Source organism: Apteryx mantelli, chromosome 2 (assembly GCF_036417845.1).
Source record: "Apteryx mantelli isolate bAptMan1 chromosome 2, bAptMan1.hap1, whole genome shotgun sequence".
In the NCBI taxonomy this organism is placed as follows: domain Eukaryota; kingdom Metazoa; phylum Chordata; class Aves; order Apterygiformes; family Apterygidae; genus Apteryx; species Apteryx mantelli.
The window spans coordinates 172,316,759-172,341,799 of NC_089979.1; the positions used below are offsets into that span (position 1 = coordinate 172,316,759).

A 25,041-nucleotide genomic window follows, 5' to 3' on the forward strand; every position below is an offset into this window, starting at 1 on the left:
GCCTAGGAACCGCCGAACCAGGCCTTGCTGAAATCCGTCACCGGCCCTGGAACGATTTTCCTGCATTTCCGCAACTCATCGGCTGCTTTTCAACCCATTCCAAGCCTCTGAAAGAAGTCTCCGTTATCTGATCCCAGATTAGCATTTGGCCCTTCCTCTCGGTTGTACGGGCATCGATATTTCACGTATTCCACGGGAAGGGGCAGGGGAGAAGGGACGTTGTATAAATCTTCCGTTATTCTCAAAACTCTAACTAACTTGGTGCCTATGACTTTATCCTTTAACAGACTATTTCAGCTACTTTGATGTCACTTTTAGTCAGCCTTTAACAAGAAAAAAAGAAATCCAACTCTGCCTCACAAAGATGGAACATATTCATAAATTAAAAAACTTCAGAAGCATAGAAGTATCTTTGATCAAAGTTGCTAGCATTTAGCATCTGAAGAGTTAAACCTCCAGAAGGCTAATACTAAGTAAATAAGGTGTTTTTTTTTTTTAAACACAATCCAGAAGTTCAATAAAAGTCCCAATGCATTCAATCAGTCATACCTGGGGCATCATAAGTCTGATTTTATTTCTATCTCCTTTTAGTTGTATGTACTTAAAAGAGAGAATATATCTTCAGGGAGGCTCAGAAGCAGCCTTAATTTCAGTTTTATGCTAAAAAAAAAAAGAATCTGCCTATCTTTTCATAACTGACTGGATTTACAATGGCAAGTTAAAGTACTAGGATCAATTTTTAAATTCGCCTCCTCAGTAAGAACATGAATACTCGCTCACTCTCTAAATATGACTCAAGCAAAAACTGCTTTTGTTCATCCATGTCTCCCATCCCCGTACTTCTCCCCACTATCTCCTGGATTACCTTTTCTTGGGGCTGCACCTATGGACTAGTAGGGATGCCAGTGCCGGGAAAGTCCCAGCTTAATCTTAGCAATGATCCAGACTGCTAAAGCTGAACTGGAGGTCACGAGACAGACCAAACAAATAGCTCTTACCAACGCCAGCATGACAGTCAGCTCTGAATATCTTCTCCTCGGCAAAATAAAGATGCTACAAAGGGGCCCGTCAGTCAAAGTCCACCGCCCTTCTCACCACGAGGGGGGACTCCAGGCACCGACGCGCACACGCGGTCTCAGAGAGGTCTGTACTGCTCATCTCCAGGAGCTTTCAGCTGGAATTTGGTTGGAAACCCAACTCACAGGTAGAAACTCTCAGAAAAGGGAATTTGCATTTGTCATTAAATATAACTGTTGAAAGACGACCGACTTCTGTGTAAGCTATGCTGATAGAAAGATGAACTTTTTTCACAGATTCCCAACAAGTTTTAAATATTGGTTCACTTAAATCATGACATGTTTCTTGCAGACAAAGCCATCCTACTACTGTTGGAAAAAGGGTCACAAGACCTCAACTTCAGCTTTGACAGCTGCTAAAAGCAAATATTAGGAGAGATTTAAAGAGGATAGTTTGGGATGGAGGAAGATGGAAAAGTATACAAGAAAAGCTGCAGAATAACCGGAGCAGTCAGTGTAACTACACTAACATCTAAGTAGCAGTGAACAAAAAAACTGCATCAACAGACGGTGTGCTCAGAGAGGAAACATCGCTGTCAGCCTCACTGGGAACAGGGGAAGTCACACGCAGGTGCTAGGGTCGAGTTCAGCTATGAATACTACGGACTTGCTGGAAACTCGCTTCGGTATCAGTGCCCTAGATGTTTAACCTTCCCAACATCAAGCAGGGGTAAAGTATACAATGTCTTCAGAAGGGGCTTATGCATATAAAAAAATTTCAAACCCAGAAGAGAATAAAAATTTTGATTCAAATTCTTCAAAAAGATCATTAAAAAAAACCCAGTCCTTCATGGAGAAATACACTGAGTCAGAGGAGAACACATCTGATCACCATAGCGTTCACACGGCAGGTTTACTGCTCCAAACTCTGAGTTTTAGCATGTTACAGTCAGATATTAAACACTTACCTGTACGGTCATTTTCTATTCCATGGTCACCATTTTCTACAACCGTTGGCCCAGAAGCTGAAGTATCTGCAACAAATCACAGAGAATGTTAGTATCTAGATGAAACTAATCCTAATCAATAGTTTAAAACCATTGTAAGGATGAGTAATGTTACCAAACACAGATAAGGATTGGTTAATTCTTACCATTTCTTCTGTCCACGTGATACATGGACTCAGACCTTCCTCCTTCAATTCTTTTGAAAAGAATTAAGGCACCCACATCTCCCCCAGCCAGCGCAACCCGGAGCCCCAAAGCGAGAGCACTTCAATGGCTAGGAGACTCTAGTCCCACGAGAGAGCGCCAAGCCATGCCCCTGCATTCCCTTCAGGTGGGGTAAGCTATGGCACCTTTGGATTTATATTCACAGTTGAAAAAAGCCTTTTCTGCTGAGCTGCATGCAAATATTTAAGCAAAGAAATGGCTGCTTCCATCAAAAGCTTGCAATCCTCAGGATAAGATTTGCTATGAAAGACGCTTGTGTCCGACTTCAGAAAGCACTGTTACTACAGATGGAGCACATGCAGAGACAACCAGTGCCTCTCGTCACTGCGAGTACCCTTTAGAAGCCACCTTTTTATTACAGCAAATATTTTAACCCAGTGACGTATGCCCGCTTTTGACATCATACCTATTTTGGGGACAAGTGCAGGACATTAAGGCAAAGTTTTAGGGACAAAAACACTGCTGGTTCCATTTATTAACTGAGTACAACTCTGCTTCGCTAGACAGACTTGGGGAAGTCAGGCAGTCAGGCTACCTCCTAAAGACTCAAATTTTCTGTCTGGCTATATAGAGTCTTGAATTTACCTCTTGAATACTTCTGTAGTCGGTTACATACATGAATCTTAGCTTCACAACTCCCAAACTAAACTGAAATTATATCTTCAGAAACCCTGTTTGCATTCCAAAACCAGGAAACAAGACCCTAACTGCCAGGATTGAACATATTAAAGCATGTTCTCTGTTCCAAAATCAGGTAGGTAGGGTCCATCTTGTTCCAACGTGGTCAGATAAAATTAAGAGTCACTCAGATTTACAGGTTGAACTTGGAAAACATGACAGCAACACAAGACCTGAGGCAATTTAGAACCGAAAGAGCTGAGCTCCAGTATTGGCTTGGCCATCTGCTCACTGCGCAGCCTTGTGAAAGCCATTTAACTCGCATGCAGCTATCTCCAGGCTTATAGCATGAAAAACTCAATTAATCCATCTTTGAAAAAGCTACTGGAAAGCGATCTTTGGGAATAATTAAGGAATTTAATTAACATACAACAATATAATTTTTTTAAAAGCACACATTTTGTTCTAGTACACAAACAGTTCTTCCTAACCATCAAAATACGCTGGTGAAACTCTGTGTTCATCCCTTAATCTCTGCGCAGGGCTGCTGAACATCAGTAACTATCATCACTTTGGCAAACTACTTGAGGATTTTTATTTTATTTTTTTATGACCGCTTTTGACATCAGACTATGGTCCTTAGGAAAGGAGTCGAGCTGTGCTGGTATTAGTACCAGCCAGGTTGCCAGCAGCACAGTATTTCTGCAGACCACCATGACAGGCAGCTATTACAAGGCTGTTTACCCAAACTGAAGATATCCCTCTTCGCAGCAAGCACTAAGTCTTCAAATACTTTCTAAGCTTTTCTTCAAGAAGCACTGCCTAATTTCTAGGAACTCATCCCACTCGCCAGATGTGGAAGAGTAAGAGGCAAGTCAGTGTGAGACTGAAAGCGAGTAGTTAACCGTAGCAAGCGGCGTAAGCCCTAGCAGCGGTTCAGCTCTACAGGCTGTTATTTCTGCTTAGAGAGGAAAAACTCAGTGTAATGGCTAAAAACCTTAAAAACAAACACCACCCATTCAGTTACCTGGGGTCACTGCTGTCCCTCCTCTAAACTTGAACCATTTTAAGACAGAACTACATTACCAGTGTACTTTAGACAAGGTAATTTAAGGCTTAAACCTACCCTCAACAAAGCACAAGGAAGGCTTTCCAGTTACTTCAGTGGATCATCACGGTGTTTTATGAAAATTCAACATGAACTTGCCAGACAGCTTATGGAAAAACATACACCTACATCGTCTTCAAGGAGCTGAAAATAGCAGAGGAATCCCTGGACCTGTTTCTTGGCAGCCCAACGCAGCAGCTCCTCCTGCCGTCGGGCTCCAGGAGATCCGGTAGGTGCTGCAGCGCCCAAGCCCGGACTGGGGAGACCCGAGCCAAGCAGAGCGCGCCGGGGCAACCTGCCTACTACGGCCTCGTGCATGCCGAGGGGTACGCGGGGCGTCCTGGGGGCAACCAGTCCTACAAGGAGGTGGCCGAGGACCGGCCGGTCCTGCTGCATGTTGCCGTTAGCAGCGAGGAAACTTGCTTGGCAGAAGCACCAGATCTGCTGACTTACTCAAGCCCAAGGCATAAGCCTGATTCATTTATGGAAGTCAGATGATGACACCACAAAAACCGAGGTGTCGGAAGTCTTCTCTGATCTGCAGTCGTGCTAAACACACCAGATATCTTCTGATACACCCCGACCACCACCCACATGCAAGGTCCCATTTCTTCAGGAGTTTAAACTGCAAAGGAAGACTTGAAAGCAAGTTTGAAACAAACTGGCCAAAGCCATCACATGGCTTTCAGCTTTGCTCAGAGCCGAGCGCTGCACCTGCGGAGACAACGCCGCCGCCAGGTTTCACGCTCTGGGTTTGACGCCATATCCAACGCGTGTGTTACAAGCAGGACTCAGGTTGATTGCAAATACGGCTAAATGCTACAGATTCAGCCTGTGGGTCTGAGCACAAGCCTTCATGGTTGCAAAAGAGTTAATTCGTCAGCCTGTGCCGGCAGCTTGCGTGCACTCCAGAACAGCGTCGCGCTGCGCCCAGCCTCCGAGTGGTGCTTCTGGCAATTAAGCATCCTTCAGCTGTTCAGAAAATAAACACTTCAGCTGCAGGAGAAGTTTCATTTGGAGACTGATCTTCTAGGTAGCCAGTGATCCCAGTCGCCGTCTTCCATCAACCAGAAGAATGAGGACTCCCCCACCCTCCCCTCCGGAGGGCTCTGCAAAAGAAACCCCAAAACCAAACCAACCAAACAAGAAAATCCCCACCCGAGTATCGGGCAGGCTGACCAAACGCCGGGGTAAGATGAAAAGGGCGACAGCTCAGAACGAGCTGGTTTGCTGGCTTAAGCTTTCATACAGCTGATAACCGCAGAGGTTCGCAAGCGTTTCCAGACTAGAAAGCACAAATACACCCGTTCAGAGAAGCTTCGCCTCATTCAGGCCCCTACACTCGCCCGTTTAGCATCAGTACTGGAGCTCCCACGCTCGCTTCGGTGGCGCAGGAACCGGGCAAGAGAAGGAGCTAGCGGAAGCGTGCCGATCCCGTCTCTCTCCCCCCGCGCGCCCCCGAGGCTCTTCTCTCCCTCTGCCGGCAGCGAGCAAGGGGAAAGGGATCTAAAAAGCTGGAGTTACCAAAACGCCAGAGGGACCAGCAAGCAGTTGCTTCTGACCTTTTCAGAGAGCTGCGCAAGCACGCGGAGACGACGAGGTGGATGGGGGTGTGCACGGCTGCACGCACACCCCCCCGTCCTCACGGTCAAGCGAGCATCCCTCCAAATCAAACGCTTTCCGCGGACAAAACCCAACCGAGGTTTGGGGCTCGGACGGCTGCACCGGCCAGGTGGCCCAGCGCGAGCCGTCCCTGCCCTCCCTCCCGCCCGAGGAGCGGGCAGTGCGGTTTCCTTCGAACCTCTGGCTTTTTCGGAAGGCAGGCTTCCAGCACAGCAGCTCCGATCGAACACGCGCTGCCAGGAAAGCCGCCGCACCTGGCGCTGGCGCCTGGTTTCGTTCGGTCTCTCTGAAGGTTCGCTCCTTCGGTGCGACTGAATTTATTTTAGTTAGCTGGAGTAAAAAATTGCAAAAGCACCCAGTAATCTTCAGGCCCAGGTCTCCTTCCCTCGTATTCCAAACTGTTTATAAACAAAACCACGTCAAGATGTTGTAACTAAATAATCCGCATCAGAACCACAAGATAGTATTTGCATCTGGCCAGTGGGTCAAAGGATTGGTTTTATACAAACAAACGTGAGGCTGCATTTGCTAAGCCGACAGTCTCAGGCAAACGGACAGCGCCGAGACAAAAACCACCTCATCTCCAGCGGTGACTTGGCACAGCACCTCCGTGCCATCGCGCGCGGGCCGCGCTGTAGGAGCCCAGGGCACGGCGGGAAGGAGCTCCAAGGAAGCCAGCGTGGGGCGGGACGGACGGCTGCGGACGAGTCGCTCCGCACGTTTTATTTTCCGACCGCACCGTTGCGTGCACAGTCTTGGTCGAACGCTAGATTGATGGCAAAATCATCGCAGAGCTTAGACAAAAAAATAAGTGTGAACAAAAGCGTCGATAAACAGAGCGCCACGCTGTCACAGCTAGCTGCAAACCTCAAGCGAGCAGCTCCGACGACTCCAGCTCCGACGTTTAAATAGCCCGTTTCATGAAGAGCAGCCCCACTCATCGTCTCCCGGGGTGCAGAATCCACCTGGGGCGTCGCTTTTCCATGGCATTAAGGAGGAGCTCAGTTTAGAGGTAAGCCAAGGCTGGCTCGGTTTTGCGTTTCGGGGCCTCCAGAAGCACGCGCGTGCCACCAGACGCCATTAACACAAGCGCAGCGGCAGAGACGGCGCGAGAGCAGGACAGAGCCGCTGCCGCACTGCCGCCGGAATAATTTTCACCAGGCCCCTCACCCTCCACGTTCACACCGCCCATTCCGACATGGGGAGCTGAAGTTGGAAGCAATAACTACCCTGCCTTTTACAGGAGTAAGTTTAACACGACTAGATGCTGGAGAACCCCAAAACTCACTAAGTGAGCACAAATATTACCCAAGCGATGCTAAATCAATATAAAAAACTGAGCTAAAACAACTCTAGTTTTGCTTTATGAACTGCAACAACTAGATTAATTTAACCACTTTATTTCATTTAACGTGGAAGAAACCTTTCAAGATCGCTTTGGTTTGTCATGGCAGGAGGAAGGAGCGCTTTAAATACTTACAGAAACAGGGGTACCTTAAGCGGTCAAGGGAATTGCTGCAGGACTCGGGCAGCTTTGCAGTGTCATCCGAACCACGCTCCCCACGGATGGCTGGCACAAGGCCCTCGGCCGAAACGGCTTGAGCCGCTGGGCTGGGAGAGCGGCCGGAGCCTCGTCCCGAGCCTCAGGACTCTCCAAACCGCTTGTACCTTTTGGTCACCAGGTGCCTGAAGGAAACCCTCTGCCAAGGCCACTGCACCGAGCTCGTGCTCAACACGTGCGTTTGTGGAAGGAGCCGATACAGGAATCGCGCTAACCAGAGAGGCTTCACCAGCCTGCGAGGGGGGACTCTGAGCGCGAGCGGGTATTTCACATAGCAGGAGACATAAAACAGAAGCAGCTAACGTCATTTGTAACTGATTTTTTTGAGCCCTTCTGCAACGCGGGGGCATGTGCCACATCCTTCGTCCTCAGGTCTAAACACGGGGAAGTGTTTAAACCTTCTTCCGCAAAAGCGAAGCCTGCTGCGAGAAAGGCGCCCGCTCCTCCCGCAGGAAGGGAAGGAGGAGGGAAGGGCAGGGCCATGGTTTGGCCCCGGGTTTCAGGCTCCAGGGACGGCGCTCTGCTTCCAGCGGGGAGGACGGTGCGCGCTGCTGCGCGGCCGCGTCCCTCCAGCAACGTCGCGCAGCGCCAGCAGAGCCATCTCGTGGCCACACGTGCGCTCGAGGAGCGGCCCCGGAGCGCTAGCAAGCAAGACCTTCCCCTCTTACCGCTCCCAGCGCTGGTCTCCGTATGAAAAGCTCTGCATGCCAAGTGCACGACTCGTCAAGGAGTTTGGGAGCAGGATGGGTGCAGGCACGCAGCCCTATCACGCCCGGGTCGCCGCGCAGGGCCGCGAGCATCCCTGCCTTCGCCCCAGTACTAGCGTGGTGCAGAGCTGCTTCTCCTCTCTCGCGGCTACGCGTTCCCTAGGAGCACCGCTACCTGCAACAAGCCATTAGAGCACAGCGCTGTTATTCCAGCTGGAGCACGTTCCCACCCAAAGGCGTCTCCCTCCCCCACCTCAGCAGGCATCTCCCCTGCTTTACACGAGCCCTAACCAAAGCCGCCCTCCTGTCTGCCTGGAAACGGCTGCTACAGCCTCCGTGCGTTTCCCGGGGGGGCTCCGGGGCCTCCTCCGAGCTCCTCAGCGGGGGCCAAACCCTGGAACGAAAGCGGTGCCGAGAGCTGGACGCGAACAGCAGCGGAAGCCTCGCGCACCCAAAGCCTTCGGCACCGCGGAGGGAGCGCAGCGTCCTAAGAGGGTTAGCCCAGAACCAGCCAAATCCTTATGGCCGGCCAGGTGCTAGAAACAGCTAAACTTTTACATACCATTAGAAAGGCGCAGTTTAGGAAGACGGGGTTTTACCATCTATCACCAGGGTTGCACTCCAGAACAAGTCCTTGGGTAACTATACAGCTACTCATCATCTCCTCCTCCTCCTCCTCTTCTCCCTCTCTGTGTCCACACGGATCACACAAGTCCAGGCTGGAGCCCACCTGATCACTAAGCTCGTCTAGCCTGGCTTGCGGGTTCAGGAAAAAATAAAAAATAAGTGAACCGGAAGCCTCAAGCAGGGATGGAGCAGCTAGAGCCTGACGGGACACACTATCAGGCCTCTCCTGCCCTTCTCCGGAAGGGGAACGCAGACACAGACACTGCGTCGCCCCTCTGCCACGCCGGGGACAGGTCCTCTCCGAGCACATGACCTGCCAGTGGCGTCTCCCGAGATGGAGATTTGCAGCAGGAGGTTCAGAAAGAGGCCGAACGACGCAGGGGAACGGCGGAGCGCGGTGCCCAAAGGCGCCCTGCGAGCACGCTGCCGCCCGCCTCGGTCTGCACGCGGCGACGGCGGCTTTGGGTTGGGCTGGTTTTTCAGGGCAGTTTAGGAAGGCTTAACTAGCAACCAAACCTAAAAGAGCTTGCGAAGATCTGCTGGCGGAATGTGAAGTTACTTGACATACCGAGTTAGGAAGCTGAAGTTCAAGCGATGCACCTCTGGGAGGCAATGATTTAAGCCATCGGTATTTTAAGCCAATATTATATAGTGCTAAAATCATTATATTGCGTTAACTGGGAAGCTCTTGTGCTGAGAAGTTTTAAAACGTGTAATGCAAGGATGTCTTAAAATAATTACTTCGAAACCAAATGCAAAAACATTAACAAGCCTTCATGTTTCCGTGCTACTCCCATTCCTGCGAAGCTACAACAGAAAATACCTACCCTTAGAGGTACTGTTAATTGGATATGATAACACACATCTGAACTGACTAAAACGCAGTGTTTTGTGATCTCCTGACCCACTTCCTTCCTATTGTTTTTTTTACCATCTAGTAAATTGTTAGTATGGAAAATTCTAAATTAAGTTTTTCCGTATTACAGGGCACCTGACACTTCCGAACAATGCAAAGCAGCGCCTTCAACAGACCAGAAAATCCTGCTGTATAAATCCATTCCCCACTCTACAGTTCTGCAGGTCCTGTTTATTCTGACGGGTGATTACCATAGCTCTTTTGTACCTCCGACTTACGAGCCTTGATGATCCCCAAGACCAAGACAAGAAGACCTTATTCCAAAAGACATGACCAGGTTACCTCTCTGGAGCAGTCAATAGTTTCCTCTTTTAGTAGCATAGCTCTGGACAAAAATCAAAGCACTGGGGATCAGCCACAGTTTGGAAGCAAACGCAGGAAGAGATAAAGCCGTTAAATCGCCTCCTGAGAAAGAAACGCTATGGAGGACCCCCAAATCTCAAGCCCTTTTCTGCCACCCAGTCAGGGAAGCAGGCATCTTTTTAAGGCTCTCTCTGCTTGTTCTAAGTAGTTTCTGATAAAGTCATTAGCACTAATAAATGTCAACTGAGCTAGTAAACATTAATATCCAGTAGAGACAGCTCCACGCTTCATGTATATACACAAGACTGCAGCCCCCAAACAGTGTGGGCCCTAAGATGCCGACTTTGTCACCTGTCTAAAGACACCTCGGTTTCGCCGTTACCTGGAGTGGCAGTAACCAACTTTAGCAAATTTGGTTCTAACGTTGTGAGATGGAAAGCACAGCATAAACATGAGAACAGTGCAATATTCACACGCTTTGGACAGCCCCGAGAAGCCCAACACAGCCTACAAGACACTAACATAAATAGTAGCATCTGCGAAGCATCTGCCAGCTTATTTTACAAGCTGAAGAACTGAACAGAAAGTAAGCAAAAAAGCAAGAGGGAAAGTTTGATCTCGGTCTTTGCTCTTAAAATAAAGTGTTTAGACTAAAAAAAAAAAACAGCAACATCTAAAAAGTCCGGTTTTAGCAGGCCAAGCAATACTGCAATAAGCAAGCATGTCCTGTGATGTTAGAGCAATGCAGCTTTTTGGCCTCGTGCATTAGACACTTACGTTCCACCTGAATACCGTCTGCATGGGGTTTGCTCTTTGGTTCCTGGCTCCCAGCTTTTCCATCACCATCATCATCATCCAGCAGAGGAACATAGTCTGTTTTATCTACTGTTTCTCCAACCACATCATCAAATTTCTCCGCTTCCAGCGTGGCAATGAAGTCCCTCTTCACTTCCTCCTCAATCTCAGGAGGTGGCTCCGTCAGAGCATCCGCCAGGCTGAGGTTGTGATCCAAGTCAGCCATGCTTTAGCAACTTTGCAACCTGAAAAAGTGATTTGGGGAAAAAGAAAAAAAGAAACAAGTATATTTTAATAAGAGATCTTGTAAGTTTATTTGGAGTTTGGTGCTGGCAACTGTGTTTGCCTCCTGTGCTACACCACAGTAAGTAATATTTGCTTTAGCACTCAGAAATTCCCAGATGTTTACCTAAACCGCACACCAGCACAGAAACAAAGAACAAGCTGGTTCTCCTGAGTCAGGTTTTACTGCACAAATATTACATTTCACATGATGTGAATGCATAAGGAAGAAGAACCCACCACTTCTGGTTGGCCAAAGATGCACTTCTGAAACTTCTGCAGACCGATTTTTAGACAGGGTTCTGCATGCACGATAAAGATATCAAAAGCTCTGTTCAATATACTTTAGCCATCTGCAGAAAAACATCAAATACAAACTGGAAAAACAAAAGCTTAAAAGGCCATTAGTATCTAAATCGGCCTCCTTACGACTCCTGGTACGACAGCTCGGTTTCCCTTAACGTTGGTCTACATTAGGAAGCAGAAAACAATTTGATGCTAATCTGTATCATCCTCACTATTAGAGGCACAATCTGTGCAGGGAATTTCTCTTTAAACTAATGATTTATGATTTACTCTATTTTAGGAGTCCAGCAAGCCAATGCAGAAATGCCCATTTTAGAATTAACAGAGAAAAAAATTAGTAAAGTTTAGAGTCCCACCAACAAATTCATCTGAACAGGATACTAAAGAGCTCACGTACTTAGGCAAAGCGATTCACCGTTTTACGAACCACCAGCCAGCGGGAAAAACAGGAATAAAGCTGACGCTACAGAGCGGCACACGTGGAAAGGGGCAGAGCCGTCCCCGGGAAGGCACAAGGGATTCTTGTGCATCCTGGCTGACGAAGGTCCCTACGCAGCGGCGCAGGGCCGCGGCCCTCGCGGGGGGCAGAACACAGAGCCGCTTGTCGCAGGGCAGCGACGGCTCCTACCCCCGGCCGCAGGGAATCGGCCGGCAGCGCCGCCGCGGCCGCATACCTCCGGGCCCCGGCGCGGCGAAGGCGATGCTTCGCATTCCTCCTGAACAATGCCATCGCATTGATATCGCTGCTCGCGGGACTGCGTGCAAAGGGCTTTACGGAAAATAATTCGGTTAAAACAATTCATTTGTATTTACAATAAAAAATAAATCAGACTTCAGGCCAGCTGGGACCGCAAGCGGCAACCGTGGCTCTCGTCGGTTTAGGAAAAAGCCACTGAAGAATTGCCACTTGGTGGAAATCAAGCGCCGAAAGGTTTGGAGCGCTTAGCCCTTTGCGTGGGGGCACAGTTGAGTGAACTATTAAAAAATAATAAAAAAATACCTCTTTTTGCGCAAGTCTTTTTTTTTTTTTTTAATTCAGGCCGTCTAATTCAGACTGAGCTCTGCACTGCCAGGGCTTTGCCGTTTTCAGGACTGACGGCTGCAGCAGCACGCTCCCGGGCCGCGGGGCCGCATCCTTCACCGGCGGTCGATCAGCATAGCTGGTCGTTTGCACAAGTTTTACCCTTGCGACAGCCCCAGTCTTTAAAAGAACCACGGGCGATATTAAATAGTCATGCTTTCAGTCGTGTCCTCCCCCCTGCTTTCAGCTTGAGAGCTAAATGATGGCTTGTAGGTCAGCCTATCTCAAAAAAAACGTGGAGCTATGAACAGGCGCAGATCAGTCGCGAGATCCGTCGGCTCTTTTCAACCCCCCCGCAAGCGCTCGGCAGCGGCAGGTTACAGTCCCAGCGCCGCGCCGTGATCAGCCGACAGCTTGCACGCGTTCGGGTCAGATTAAACATTCCTGCTATTCCGGTTTCAAGAACGGGAGCAGCCTTTTAGCAGCTTTTCCTCTCGACGGCTTGGTTTGGGGTCTGCCCGAAGAGCAAGTCGTGGCCGTCGCCCTACTCCCATGGAAACCATCACCCCACTGCTTCAACGCTTTGCATCCCCTGCCCTGCGCGACGCAAACCAGCAGGCGCCTAGAGCCGACGTCAGGCTGTACGGAAACAGGTATCGCCATCATCACCGGTCTGCAGCGAGAACAAGTTCACAAGCAGTATTTAGCCTAGGAATTATTTGGTGCTCGTCCCACTGAGATATCGCAACGCGCTGCCGACGGCTGCGGCACGGACGGCAGCAAGGAAGCAGGCTGATCCCCCCCCCAGCAGCCTCCGGTACAGAAATATCCCGTCACAGGAAACTGGTGATTCACATCATCTTGCTTTTTTGGGTCCTGATTAATGCAGTACCGCGTTTTCACTAACTAGCTGCCATAAAATAGCATTAACGATCTATATTTCAGACCCCTAATGGAACTGGGAAGCTAAAGCAATCCAGCTTCCGGGAGGAAAAAAAAAAAAAAAAAAGAGGTTATGCAGACTTATCAGCAGGACATTTCCTTGCCTATATTTAACTTAATAAGGAATGCAGAAACTACACAAAAGAATATCAAGAACTAATAAAAGCCATTTTGCATTTCTGCAGCAAACACAGAATTCATATCAACGGCACGTGAAACCTCCTAGCAAATAACTGGCTGATCCCAGCCCAACGCACCAGGCTGGCAGCGAGCAGCCTTCCGCAGCGCAGAGGGAGTCAAGGGACAGACAAAAACCACTAAAATTGGACTAGAAGCAGTTTTTCCTGCTTTCCATTCCCGGCGTTAGGGCAGCCAAACTACCCCAATCCCCAGACTCCCAGTTTGAAAGAGGAGTTACGGAGTTAACCAAGACAAAAAGGAAGAAAATCAGTATAAACTCTGCAGCATAAACTCTGCCCAAGGTTAAAAAAGCAAAACCTGAAGAATATCCATGCACTGGCAAACTTAGATGCTTTCTATCCCATTTTCCCTCATTTGGAGTAAAATTAGCTATGCAGAGGAAACACTCAGGAATCTTCATCAAGATGCACCTTAAAACACCGGGCAGTACGTAACCAGGCAAATATATTAGAAGAACACGAGGGAAAAAGTCCTGACGTTAACTTTTAAGATGAAAGGGCAAAACCGCGGGAAGCGCCTGAGGTTTCGGGAGCAGCCGGGGCCCCCTCCCCTGCGAGGGCGCAGGCGGGAACACGCGCTCGCTCTGCCGGCTGGTTTAGGGAGCCCCAGACCCACAGCAACTTCGGGAGATCCCAGAGTCGCCCCCAGCCCCGCAGCCGGGCCGGCAGCTCCCCGCGGCAGCGGCTCTCAAGAGCCGCCGTCTCACGAGGCCGCTCGCAGCCCGCGGGCCCGACCCAGGCGCCGCATCCTTGCGTAAGCCGCTGCCTCCAGCTTCCCATTTAGGGAAGCGAGGAATTTGTTTCCTGGACTTCGCATTTCCATTTTGCAGCTTCCTCGGCTGCGCTGCAGCGAGCGAGCCGCTGGGCATGCCCAGTCCCCGCGTTTACAGTTATGATCAGACTGACCCAGATTCCAGGCATCTTCCGGTCCGAAGACGGAGAAGAAAAGGGAAAATAAGCAAGCGGAGACAGGAGCTACAGCCCGTGAAAACGATATCTGAAAAGCTACAGACCAGAGAGCAGATCCTATCTACGCACAGTCGTATTTGGCACGAGATGCAGACCGACTTCCCGTGGATTTCTGGCAAAGGCGATGAATTATCTTCCCCGGAGAAGCCCGGGGGACAAGTACCCGCAGGTCGGTTACACTGACGGACGCCGGCCGCGGGGACGCTGCCCATGGTGGTCCGGCACAGCGAGCCTGCCGGCATCGGAGGCAAACGCCACGTTCCTGGTCTGCATCACGCGAGCTGCACCCGGCCCCTGCTTTTCCGCCCAAAACGGAGGCGGTGGCTGGCGACGACATCCCCGGCAGCACTCGCGGCTTATTCTCCCCCAAAGCAAGCTTCAAGCAACCTTTAAGCAAAAGCAAAGGGAAATCTACTTACAGAAGCAGTACACCTAAGAGGAAAAAAAAATAAAAAATAAATGCAACATTTCCTTGCCTTTATTTATGTTTTAAAGGAGACATTCTGATACACTGATTTATCAGAGCTGCATATTTTATCTCGTCAGCTCCCCTTGCTCCTTTAAAATTAGCTCCTGACTACAGGCAGGAGGAGACCTGACTGGAAGGAACAGGGACAGCTCAGTCATGGCTCCCATTTCTCTTGCCGTAAGTCAGCTTGCTTTTCTTGGACGAGGCTCTCGGGAGCACTTAGCGGAGCTCGCTGAGGCATAAGAAAACAGGATAGCGGAGAGCAGGCGTATGCTAAGTCATCCTCCCGCTTCGCTGTAGTCCGAAGCCGGATTTCCATGCAGAGGGTGCCTGCATTTACCTTGCAGAAGGAGAGGACACAGAGATGAAGGAAGCCGCTGACACTTCACATTCCCCAGACAGGCACATCGGACCTACGGCCTCACGTAAAGTATTTTTGCACAGTCTGGACCGATGCAATTGAAATATCCCATTTAACCTTTTTTGAAATAAGGCCTGGGCTTTGCTTTTGTGGGTGTTCTCAAATCACCAGAAACGTATTCTCAGGGCAGCGAGATGCAGGTCCAGGCCCCTTTCACAGAGTCTTTCCGATAAAACTTACACATTCATGCTCAGCTCCCTTGCAAGAAGCAGCAATGCAACAGCCTCCCAATGGGGGTCCTGAACTGCAGCCTTATACTCGGGAATACAAGCATTTCCTCAAAAATGCAAAGATGTAAACGTACAGTTACCACCTCAATATTAGAGGGATGCTTGTCCAGTCCAGATACTCAATACTACTCGCCAAAGCATAAGAACCTGCTATCACAGACATTATCACAGCACTAGATAAGCAGAAGACTATAGACACTGATACAGTAAAACCAAATGCTGATTTTAAACTCCGAGCAGTTGCTTAAGCTGGAGCGCGGTTAGCAACTTTCTCTTAATTCCCACAATCTGAAACACGTGGCAGAAAGATGAGTTTTCACTGCAGTACACCACATCGTTCGTGCCGTCAGCTTCGGGGTCGAGCTGGGGGTCTGCTTTCACAAGCCCTCACCCGCTCTATGTTATCACCGACGTGAAAGGCAAGTTTGGACTTCCAGCAGTCGGCAACACAGGGATTGCAGTCGGAGTTATGTCATGGAAACCACGTTCCCCTTCAGACAACACAAATGCAGCAAGTTAGCTCCTTATTACTCTTTAGGCAACTTAAGTAATGGCCTCCCTTATTTATGAAGCTCCAGGTACAGAGAAGGGGGATTTGGGGCATTTGTTGTTTAAGCCTGGGCTGCTACAACAGCAGACGAAGCACTCGCATAACCTTGTTTCCCTTTCGGTATCGAGTCACCGACAGCTTTAAGTACATGAAGCAGATAAAGTCCCCAAACTACACATTGCAAATCAGAAATGCTGCAGCTAGGTAAAGGGGGGGGGATTAAAGGCGTTATTGCCCCTGCAAAGAAGCGCAAGGACAGCTTTGGCATTTGCACCGAGGGCAGCCAGCAGGCGGAAAGCTGCTTGCTGAGCCTCCGCACACTCCTTCCCTCCCCTCCCTCGGCCTGGGCTCCCTCCACACAGGGGGAGCAGAGGACCGGGGATGCGGCAAGGGGTCCCGAAGCAGCCTGGGCTTTCACGTGAGAGCCAGCGCGACCGACTCGGGCACTTGCAACCATTAAATAGCTCCACAGGCTTCACGCAAATCTCAGTTCACTTCCACAATCAGTTTGTTGCCACACAGCAGATAATAAACTTAGTGTTTTAACTTCTCACTTTAGATGGGTTTAATGAAGCTGTGATTCGACTTGTCAACAGACTTTCAAAGCCCAGACAGAGCTTCAATCACTCCTGCTTCCTTGTAACGCAGCTTGCTCCGAATCGCTTCCTCCTTCCAGCTGCCCCGTCTCCTGCTGCCACTCCTCAGGACATTAATAACCTGGCCTTCATCTCTTGAGTCGGACTTATCTTCACCTGAGTTTCTTCTCCTACAGCAAGGAGCCTACGTAATGAAACAGATTGAACAAGCCCGCATGACACTACAGACGTGCTGAAACAGCTCTGGAATTTTTCGAACTGCTTGTAGCCCATGCAGTCACGGGTAGCTGAGAATGTGTACGTTCAACAAGCAAGGAGCCGAGAGGCATCCAGAGTGGACAACGACATGAGCTCAAAGGCTCCAAGCACTGCCGTTCCCCCAGCTGGGAGAGGACAGTCAGAGCAAGCCCGTGAACAGGTATGAAGACCAGCAAGACACAGACTAGGGTAAAGTCCAACACACAACACATATATATGTGCTTTGGATACGGGGAAAAAAGCGCAAGAGAAAAAAGGAAACAAGCCTAAAGAAAGAAGAAGGGGGCAGGAGAAAGAGGAAAACGAACACAGGAGCCACAGGAAGCCCAAGCAGAAGCTCGACGGTGGTACACCAGCTAGTCAGCTTCCACCACGCTGAGAGGCGAAAGCTGCACGCTGGTCTCCACAACTGACGCAGGAGAAGACAGCGGAGCTGTCTTTCAGATGGGTGCCTGAGCTCCTCCCGGCAGCGGCCTCGAGGACAGCTTCGGAAGCGGTTCCGGCCTCAGCGGGGACCGGCACTGCAGAATCAGGCCAATTAAAAGCAGCTGAAGTCACTCCACAGATGATGTTCAGGATGTCTGTAGGCAGGGGGGGTTGTGAACACTGTAGGTGGTGACCGGCGCCCGCATGCCAACTGTGCTTAGTTAATGCTATTAGTCACTCGCCTTCGTGTGCATGGTAATATTTTGGATAAACAAAGAGCAACTGTCAGAGCAGAACGGAAACTGCCGCAGCAAGGCCAATAGATCGAGACAGGGAAAGTCATCCGAACAAAATAAGCTCTAGCTGACAGAGTCCATTTTTTTAAATGTGTCATACCTTCAACTTTTAGAGAGAGCAGCCTCAAAGTTTAAAAGCTGATGGCTTAAAGTGCTGTTATTTTGGTTCCATGAGGCCTTTGCAAGAGTCTGCACAGCTCTGCTTTTGTTGTTGTTGTTTTTAATTCAGTATTTCCGAGAGTATCCATCAGTCTGCAGGGTACCATTACTTGGGATACAAGCCATTTCTCCCCAGTTTAAAGTAAAGCCTTATCTTTGCTGTTAATAGATACTGCAAATACACCCAGCTTCCACAACCACACTGATTAAAAGGCTTTAATGACCGTTTCTGCTCCATAAGTTTGAACCATTTTCATCAACTAAAATGCCCTTAAGAAAGCAATAATACAGCCAACGATGCATGCTTTGGGCATACTCAATTATTTAGATGGCACAGGAATTAGCAAAGTAACGCATTAGACAGTCTCTCAGTATTTGTACCTCTTCAATAACGCTGAAAGGGTTCTCCCAGCTCTCCGGAGATTTTAAGAGAACTTTTGTTTTCTTCCTGCTTTTCAGACGTTATCTTGAAAAGCCTACGCTTGATCAAATGCTAGAGCCTGCAAAGACAACCGGGCAGGAATCCTGGACTAGCCCAAGGAAAACTGTAATTTTAAAGTGCACGGTACCTTCTCTCTCCACACGTAGTTCTCATAGCCAACACAAAAATTATAAATCAACCTGCAAGTTGACAGTCCAGAATTTTTCATGTTGACTACTAAAGCTATATTTCAGTTTATAGCAGCTCTTTTTAGATGCAGACATTCACTTATGTTAAAGTTATCTGTACTTGATTTAAAACAAGAAAAAACAATCTTTCTTTAAAGGGAAGCCCAAGGAGACCAGGAGAAGGCCATCCAGTCGAGCTAATGGGAACAAGGATAATTCAGATTTACTCTGCTCAAGTATAGATGGACAAGTGGTAACTTGAAGAAAACAGCGTGATTTTTATTTCTGAAGAACACGGTGCGCAGCCTAACAAATACAATGATTTGGACATCAGTTTTCAATCCCCGTTATAGTGATTATACATCTTCAACAGCAGCCAGATCCGCAAAACGCTATAAAAAGTGCATTCAGGGTAAGTTACCTAATCTGCACAACACCAAGTAATGGAAAGCTCCCAAATTCAAATTAAATTTAATTGAAGCTGGCTCCTAGGAAGACCACTGCAACAGTTACTAAGCATTGAAACACATTAGGAAAAGACTAATCATTTAAAGCTATAAGGAAAAAAAGTGAGATGAGGCTGCTCCGCTCTAAGGCAGAGGACTTGTGAGCTAGGATGACAGCTTAAGAAACTAAGTTTTACACCAGCGAGGAAGATCATTATATTGCAGAAACTCACTCAGCCTTTTCACCTCTACACTCGCGCACACAATAGACTCTTCTGAGGGGAACTCAATGCTCCTTGCTGTCGGTTTAACACACAGACATCGCACCCACCAAAAGAATACGCTTTTTATTGTGATCTCTCTCCATGAGAGAATTAGGTCACTGATAGGCAATTTGGCAGTAACTCAATTTAGGAATTAATCTTGTAATAGATTTCAGCAACAGAGAGGGCTCTGATGACCCCAGGCACGACAATCCAGGACAAAAGAAGCTCTCAGCAGTCACTGAAGCCTCCGCTATTTTACAAGTGTCACTCGCCACCTCCCGTTCTGGCTCTTAATGCAGTCCGCTAAGCAGTTGCTTCCAAACGCAGAGAAGCTAACCACTCCGGACACGGCCTTCAAACAAGGGACTACTTTCTAAGGGTAGGAACTCTCCTGCAGATTCAGTTTCTATTGTGTTTAATATTCACCTCTCCACGGATGAAAGGCTATTCTGCCTGAGCAAAGGTGCCTAGAGAGGCATCATTGCGCTCTTCATAGTTATTACGGAAGCCTAAACAAAAATTGATCATTATATCCTGACCTGTTATTAGTGAAAAAAACAGTATTTCAAGACATCAAGGAATCTTTGTATTCTAGAGGGCAGATAACATGTAATATATGTCTGTTCTCCTTTTTTTTAAAAAATTATTATCAATTAAGCAAGGGCAGTTTAAAATAAAGTCTAGATCTCTACATTTAGCACTTAGGCAAACTAAAAAATAATTAGCTGAAGCTAGATCTCAAAGATCAAGACAGAGGGAATACTGAAATCAAAGAATGCCAGGAAAAGTTCTTGTTTGTGTGTGTCTAAATATACACACACCCATACGCACATATATATGGCATTCTCTGATGACAGAAGAGACACGCTCAGGAGGCATCAACAGAACATGACACAATCAGCCCTTTATCAAAATCAAAAGATTAAGACAGCTAAAGAGGAGACCTCACCTGGCAAACATCTGCCTGTCAGGAATCTCCTGGGTCACCTCTTATTTTGGTGTTCTGAGAAGAACGTCAATTAGAAAGAAAGCAATCATCTTCCAAAAAACCAATACCATGGTACAGTGACCTTGAACTAAGAGTCCAAGAGTTACAGGTTGCCAAAGAGGTTGTGGAAACTCCATCCTTGAAGATAATCAAAATCCAACCAGACACAGTGCTAGGAAGCATGCTCTAGCCGACCCGGCTTTGAGCAGGGGGTTGGACTAGATGATCTCCAGAGGTCTCTGCCAATCCCACTAGATCACTGTTCACACTTGTGAAACTAGCGATCAAAAGTCCGTGATCAAAACAAGACAAGTCCTAAAGCACTTCCATCTTACATCTGGAAGGCAAGCCTCAAAACCAAACCAACACCTCCTTTCCCTGGCCACACAAACACATTTGGAGAGGGCCCAGCTCTGCCCCAGATGCTGGAGGATAAAATCGTGTGCAGAGCAAGTAGTAGTGCAGTTCTGCAGTAGATATGGAATGTCATTCATATAGTGGCCTTTCTGCTCCAGAAAAGGATGGAAACGAGACAGAGCTATATTAAAAAAAAAAAAAAAAAAGGGGGGGGGAACAATTCCAGAAGTCACATCTTCAACATGCAATGGCCAATCTTGTTCGTTCAAGTTTTCAGGTAACTCTTTCGTTCTCAAATTAAGAACTAAAACTACTTGGGGTGCTACAAAGCTAGTTCTGGGTGTCCTAACTAGTCCTGTGGTGGAAACAGCCAGCAGTCCAGCTGTCCAATATGCAAAGATCTTCCTTCTGCTGCTTCAATAGACCCACAACTTATTACTGGTCTGTAATTGCTTCCGTTTGCCTATAGTGCAAGGCCAGAAGTCAGTACAGTAGGGAAAACATGACTTACAATACTGTCAGGATAACCACAGAAATGTTCCCGAGGGTCAGCTCCAAAGGCAAGAGTTTCATGCATATACAAGAAAGATGCTGGTTTCCTCACTACTCCTTTCCTATATGGAAAGATATATGAACATGCAACTTCAAGATAAAAGCAGTTATATTAAAAAAACAAAAATCCATATGTTGTCGCTGCATTTGGGCTTTTGTTAGCATACTGCCACCCAAGTTTTCACGAGGGGGCTGGAACAGCAGCAGTCATGTAGCTAGGAGTCGCTCTTTTAGATAAAAGGCTCTTTCTACTGAAGAGCTCCCTATCCAGGGCACCATACTTCCAGTAGTGCAAGATGTAGCCACAGGCTGGTATGTGCCAAGTAAACTTCTGCCTCATGGAACAAGAGGGAAAGAAGGAGTCATATGAAATCATGGGGCTTAATGCTCGATTTTTTTCAAGCTGATATTTTCTCCGTATAGTGATTTCCTGGAAAAACATTATGATGTGGGGGGGGGGGGGGGAGGGGGAAGAACAGAAATGCACAGTGCCTCTCCGTTAGTTGGGAGGGGCTGACCTGTTCTCCTTCAAGTGTCACAAGAACATTCCCCTTCCCATAAGCACCAGAGTGGACACACACAGCATAAGAGCAGCAGCTACAACCCCATTATAATTCACCGCCCTCAGAGCACTCTGGATAAATACATCTTTTATTATTCAATTATTTAACTCTGGTTTAAACTGTTAGACTTCTTCACTTAAGAATTTAAAAAAAAAAAAACACCTTCCTTTGTGGGTGACATAAGATCTTCTACACTAACTCATCACATCAAATTTTGTGAAAGCAAGCAAAGATGACATCAGGTTTTATTTATGCAATCATGTATTTCCTTTTGAAAATTTGTTCCTAAAAATACTGCTTTAGGGAAGGCATGAGAGGTCATGAAATAGGCCTATTTATTGCTCTGAAAACATTCAGAGTTGCTGATGATCTGAAGAGGTCGGACTTACCTATCTGCTGTTCTGGATCCCTAAGATAACATCCTGGAACTCAAGGATGATCTTCAGAAGCACTACTTCTCTGGACACAGCATTTACATGGTATAGGTGGGCCTTTGCTTCTCCCAGAGATCTCAGTATAAAGTACAGTATACGTGGACAGTTGTACAGCGCAGGGAGACCGTGGGTGCTAACTCAGATTCCAGGGTCTCAGTTTTTCATGTGTTACGTTCCCTTTTGGCCTCTGTTCCTCTTAGGAGGGTCAGGGTGAGGAGATCCTTTCTACAGACCTTGTCTTCTTTTCTCTGCAGGAAAGTAGTCTACGTGCAATCTGTCCAGAATGAGATGCATGGGAACTCTATGCATGAAGCCTACGATGCTCTTTAGCAGTTACTTAACAGCTGAGCAAAGCCAAGACAGCAACTTCTTTCACTATCAGGCTTTGAAGAGCCCAGTTCTGCCCATGAACTCATAGGGACAGAAGACTCCAGACACCTAAGAGAGTAACTCTACCAAAAATCCCTTAGAATTGGACTGAAGTTGCTCTGGATTTGTCTACAAGCCTGAAGTTAATTTTGAGATTTCCCCTCAGTACCTGCCACGGGAGAGGTGGCACATTCCCCTTTCTGCCAGTAAGGGCCCCAAGCTGCCCAATAAACCACCTCTATCGACAGAAGATTTAGCACAAAGACAGCTGACTAATGCTACCAAAGCTAACAGTGACAGTAATGAATTTAAGGTACAATTGCTTAGGCTTCCCTTCTGTCCAAGTCACCCTGGAAAGATGACAAGTAAAAGGAAAAGACCCTCAGGGCTCGGAGGGTAGACAAGAAGTCTACTTGGAACTCAAGAAAAATCTCTGAGCAAATAAGGATGGGGAAAGAGAAGAGGTACTTGAGGGAAGAGGGCCTTACTTCAGCCTAGCCACAGCGGGACGAAAACCAGAGCAAGGAGGCTTCAGAGGGGCATCGGGCTGAGAAAAGCAAGAGCAATGCAATGTAGAAGAGAACCACACCAGACCACTTGCAACACCGACTTCACGGTACCCGCTCCCCACTGTATGTGGCGTGTATTTTTGCTTTCAAAGAGAGTTTTACTATTGTTAATTACACTTAAACACACCGAGATGAGATAAGAGAATACCAGCCTTCTGAGTGATTTCCTTCCTTCGGGCAATTCATTACGATTAACAATTCAGCAAGATGGGGTAAGACTGTCCAAGTCAGATTGCTACGTTATGAGTTGTACAGTCTCCAAGCCGATAAAAAGTCGCATTAGTAAGCTTGCCTTAAGTTACAGCAGGAAAGACACTCTGCCAGAGCAGCTTCAGTGGGAGGACAAGAATAGCTTTCCTATAAGCCCCAGCAGGGACTAGGGAATCTAAGAGGTGGGGATTAATGGTCTTGGCTGGCTCCCAAGAAAGCCACATGGAAGATGAGTTCATAGATAATAAGTGAGAGGGACTTTCAAGCGTCTGGCTGTGCACAGGCCCGAGAGCATTGAAACAAGAGACCTAAGACGAGTGGTATGTCATCCCCGCGATCATAAACGCTTATCCAAGGAAAATAAAGGAGCCTGCCCACCTTCTGCACGGACTCGTAGGCTGGAGAGCTGAAACGACCTATTCCTTAGCTCATTAAAAAGGAAGCTATCCGGAGCCCTACCCGTTCGCTGGTTTTCGGAGGGTTTCGGAGCAGCGGGATTCGCCGTGCGCCTCGCGAGGCAGCGCCAAATAAGGCGAGTTTCATCAATCACCGGGGGAGAGGCGCCGGCCCGCGCTTGGCAGAGGACGCGGAGCGACGGCAGCGCTGGGGGCAGGGCACGAAAACCCTGCTGCTAGCAGAGCGCTCTTCCCCGCGTTACACAGCCACTGCTAAGCCACAAAGCGAACAGGCAAGGCGAGCAGCTGTTGCCGTCAGCTGCTTTCCTTTAATAGCACATGGATGAGAAAGGAAAGCAGCTTCTCCTTCGCTACAAGCAAAGCCCGGAGAAGAACGGCTTTCTGGCTTTCACCGAAGCGCCATTTCTCCAGGGAGGAGGAAGGAGCAGAAGGAAGGCACATTTCTGATGCATTAGATCAGTCACCGATTTCCATTTTTATTAGGCGCTTTCAATTCTTCCCCCCACTGCCACGACCCGGGAAGGGGAACTAATGAGAGCACAAAAAAGGAGAAGTTTCCCTGCAGAAGTTCAGCTCTGCCGCTCAGCCCTCACGCCAGCCCCTCCAGATTCATCCTCCCTGGTGAAGGACAGCGCGCCGCCTTTGCCCTGCACGTGCGGAATAACGAGCCTCGTGCTCCCGCGAGCATCTCGGCTTTCACGTCTGGAAGGATTTCTCCCTTTATGGCTTGGGAAGAAAACCCTGCAGTGTGAACGCTGAAACTACAAACCAGGAAGAGAAAGAGCTCAAGTCATGGTTTAAAAAAAAGTGATTTTCAGAAATCCAGTACAGATTAGTTACAGTTGTTATATTGCTAATCAGGCCCTCGGTACCCTAACGAATTCACAACATTTTGCCGTGTGTGTGTGTGTTTATATCCCTCTCAGTGAAAAGCAAAACTTTGCACGAGCAGCTATTAAATAGTATTTAATGTATTACATTCATATCATACCTCGTACTGCAATAAGCTTCTGGATAAATGCAAGACTTAAATCCTGAGATTTTTTTCACACACACCCCCCCCCCCCCCCGAGTTAAACCTCCTGCAGAATAGCCAAAGCAACTCAAGCTTGTGGGAACGGGCTGGCAGGAGGCAGCAAGCCTTACTCAGCAACTCTGCTGCCCCGTTTCACAAGGCGTATCAAAAAGGATAAATCAAATCATAAATGGCACCTGAAGGACCTTCTCAGGTCAAGCTCCTGGAGGCCAGCTCCGTAGTTTCTCCTACAGGACGTACAATCTGATGCCCATCAGAAAGGCTCTATGCGATCCGCTGCAAGCAAACTGACTCTTTAGAGAAGTGCCCCAAGATCCCAGTGTTACTCAAAAACCATGGTAATTTTGGGCAAGTAGCAGAAAACATAACAGGCTGCAGGTAATATCTGCTGACTATAAGAACAAAAGCAGGTCATCTGGCAACTGAATATGTACAGTCACTGCTTCCAGGAACCCAATCTACATACAAATTTTCCTCCTTTACCTACATAATTCTAGTTACATTAGGGACTATATTAGAGTAGCTACTTTAATTAAAATAAGCACCTGTCAATGTCATTAGGTAGCGTAAGAACCCGTAGATCAGGACCCAGAAC

General features: G+C 48.0%; 1 protein-coding gene across 9 annotated transcripts in view; it reads right to left on the bottom strand.

Annotated features, from left to right (window-relative positions):
• MAP4 (microtubule associated protein 4) overlaps positions 1 to 25,041 on the bottom strand; it is a 147,185-nt gene that overhangs the window by 86,476 nt on the left and 35,668 nt on the right. For all 9 annotated transcript variants that reach the window (XM_067292091.1, XM_067292092.1, XM_067292097.1 and 6 more), the window contains 2 exons: positions 10,489 to 10,751; positions 1,985 to 2,050 (listed from right to left, as the gene is read on the bottom strand). In XM_067292091.1, the coding sequence (XP_067148192.1) occupies positions 1,985 to 2,050; positions 10,489 to 10,732 (310 nt within the window). In that variant the 5' untranslated portion in view covers positions 10,733 to 10,751. The remainder of the gene's footprint in view (positions 1 to 1,984; positions 2,051 to 10,488; positions 10,752 to 25,041) is intronic.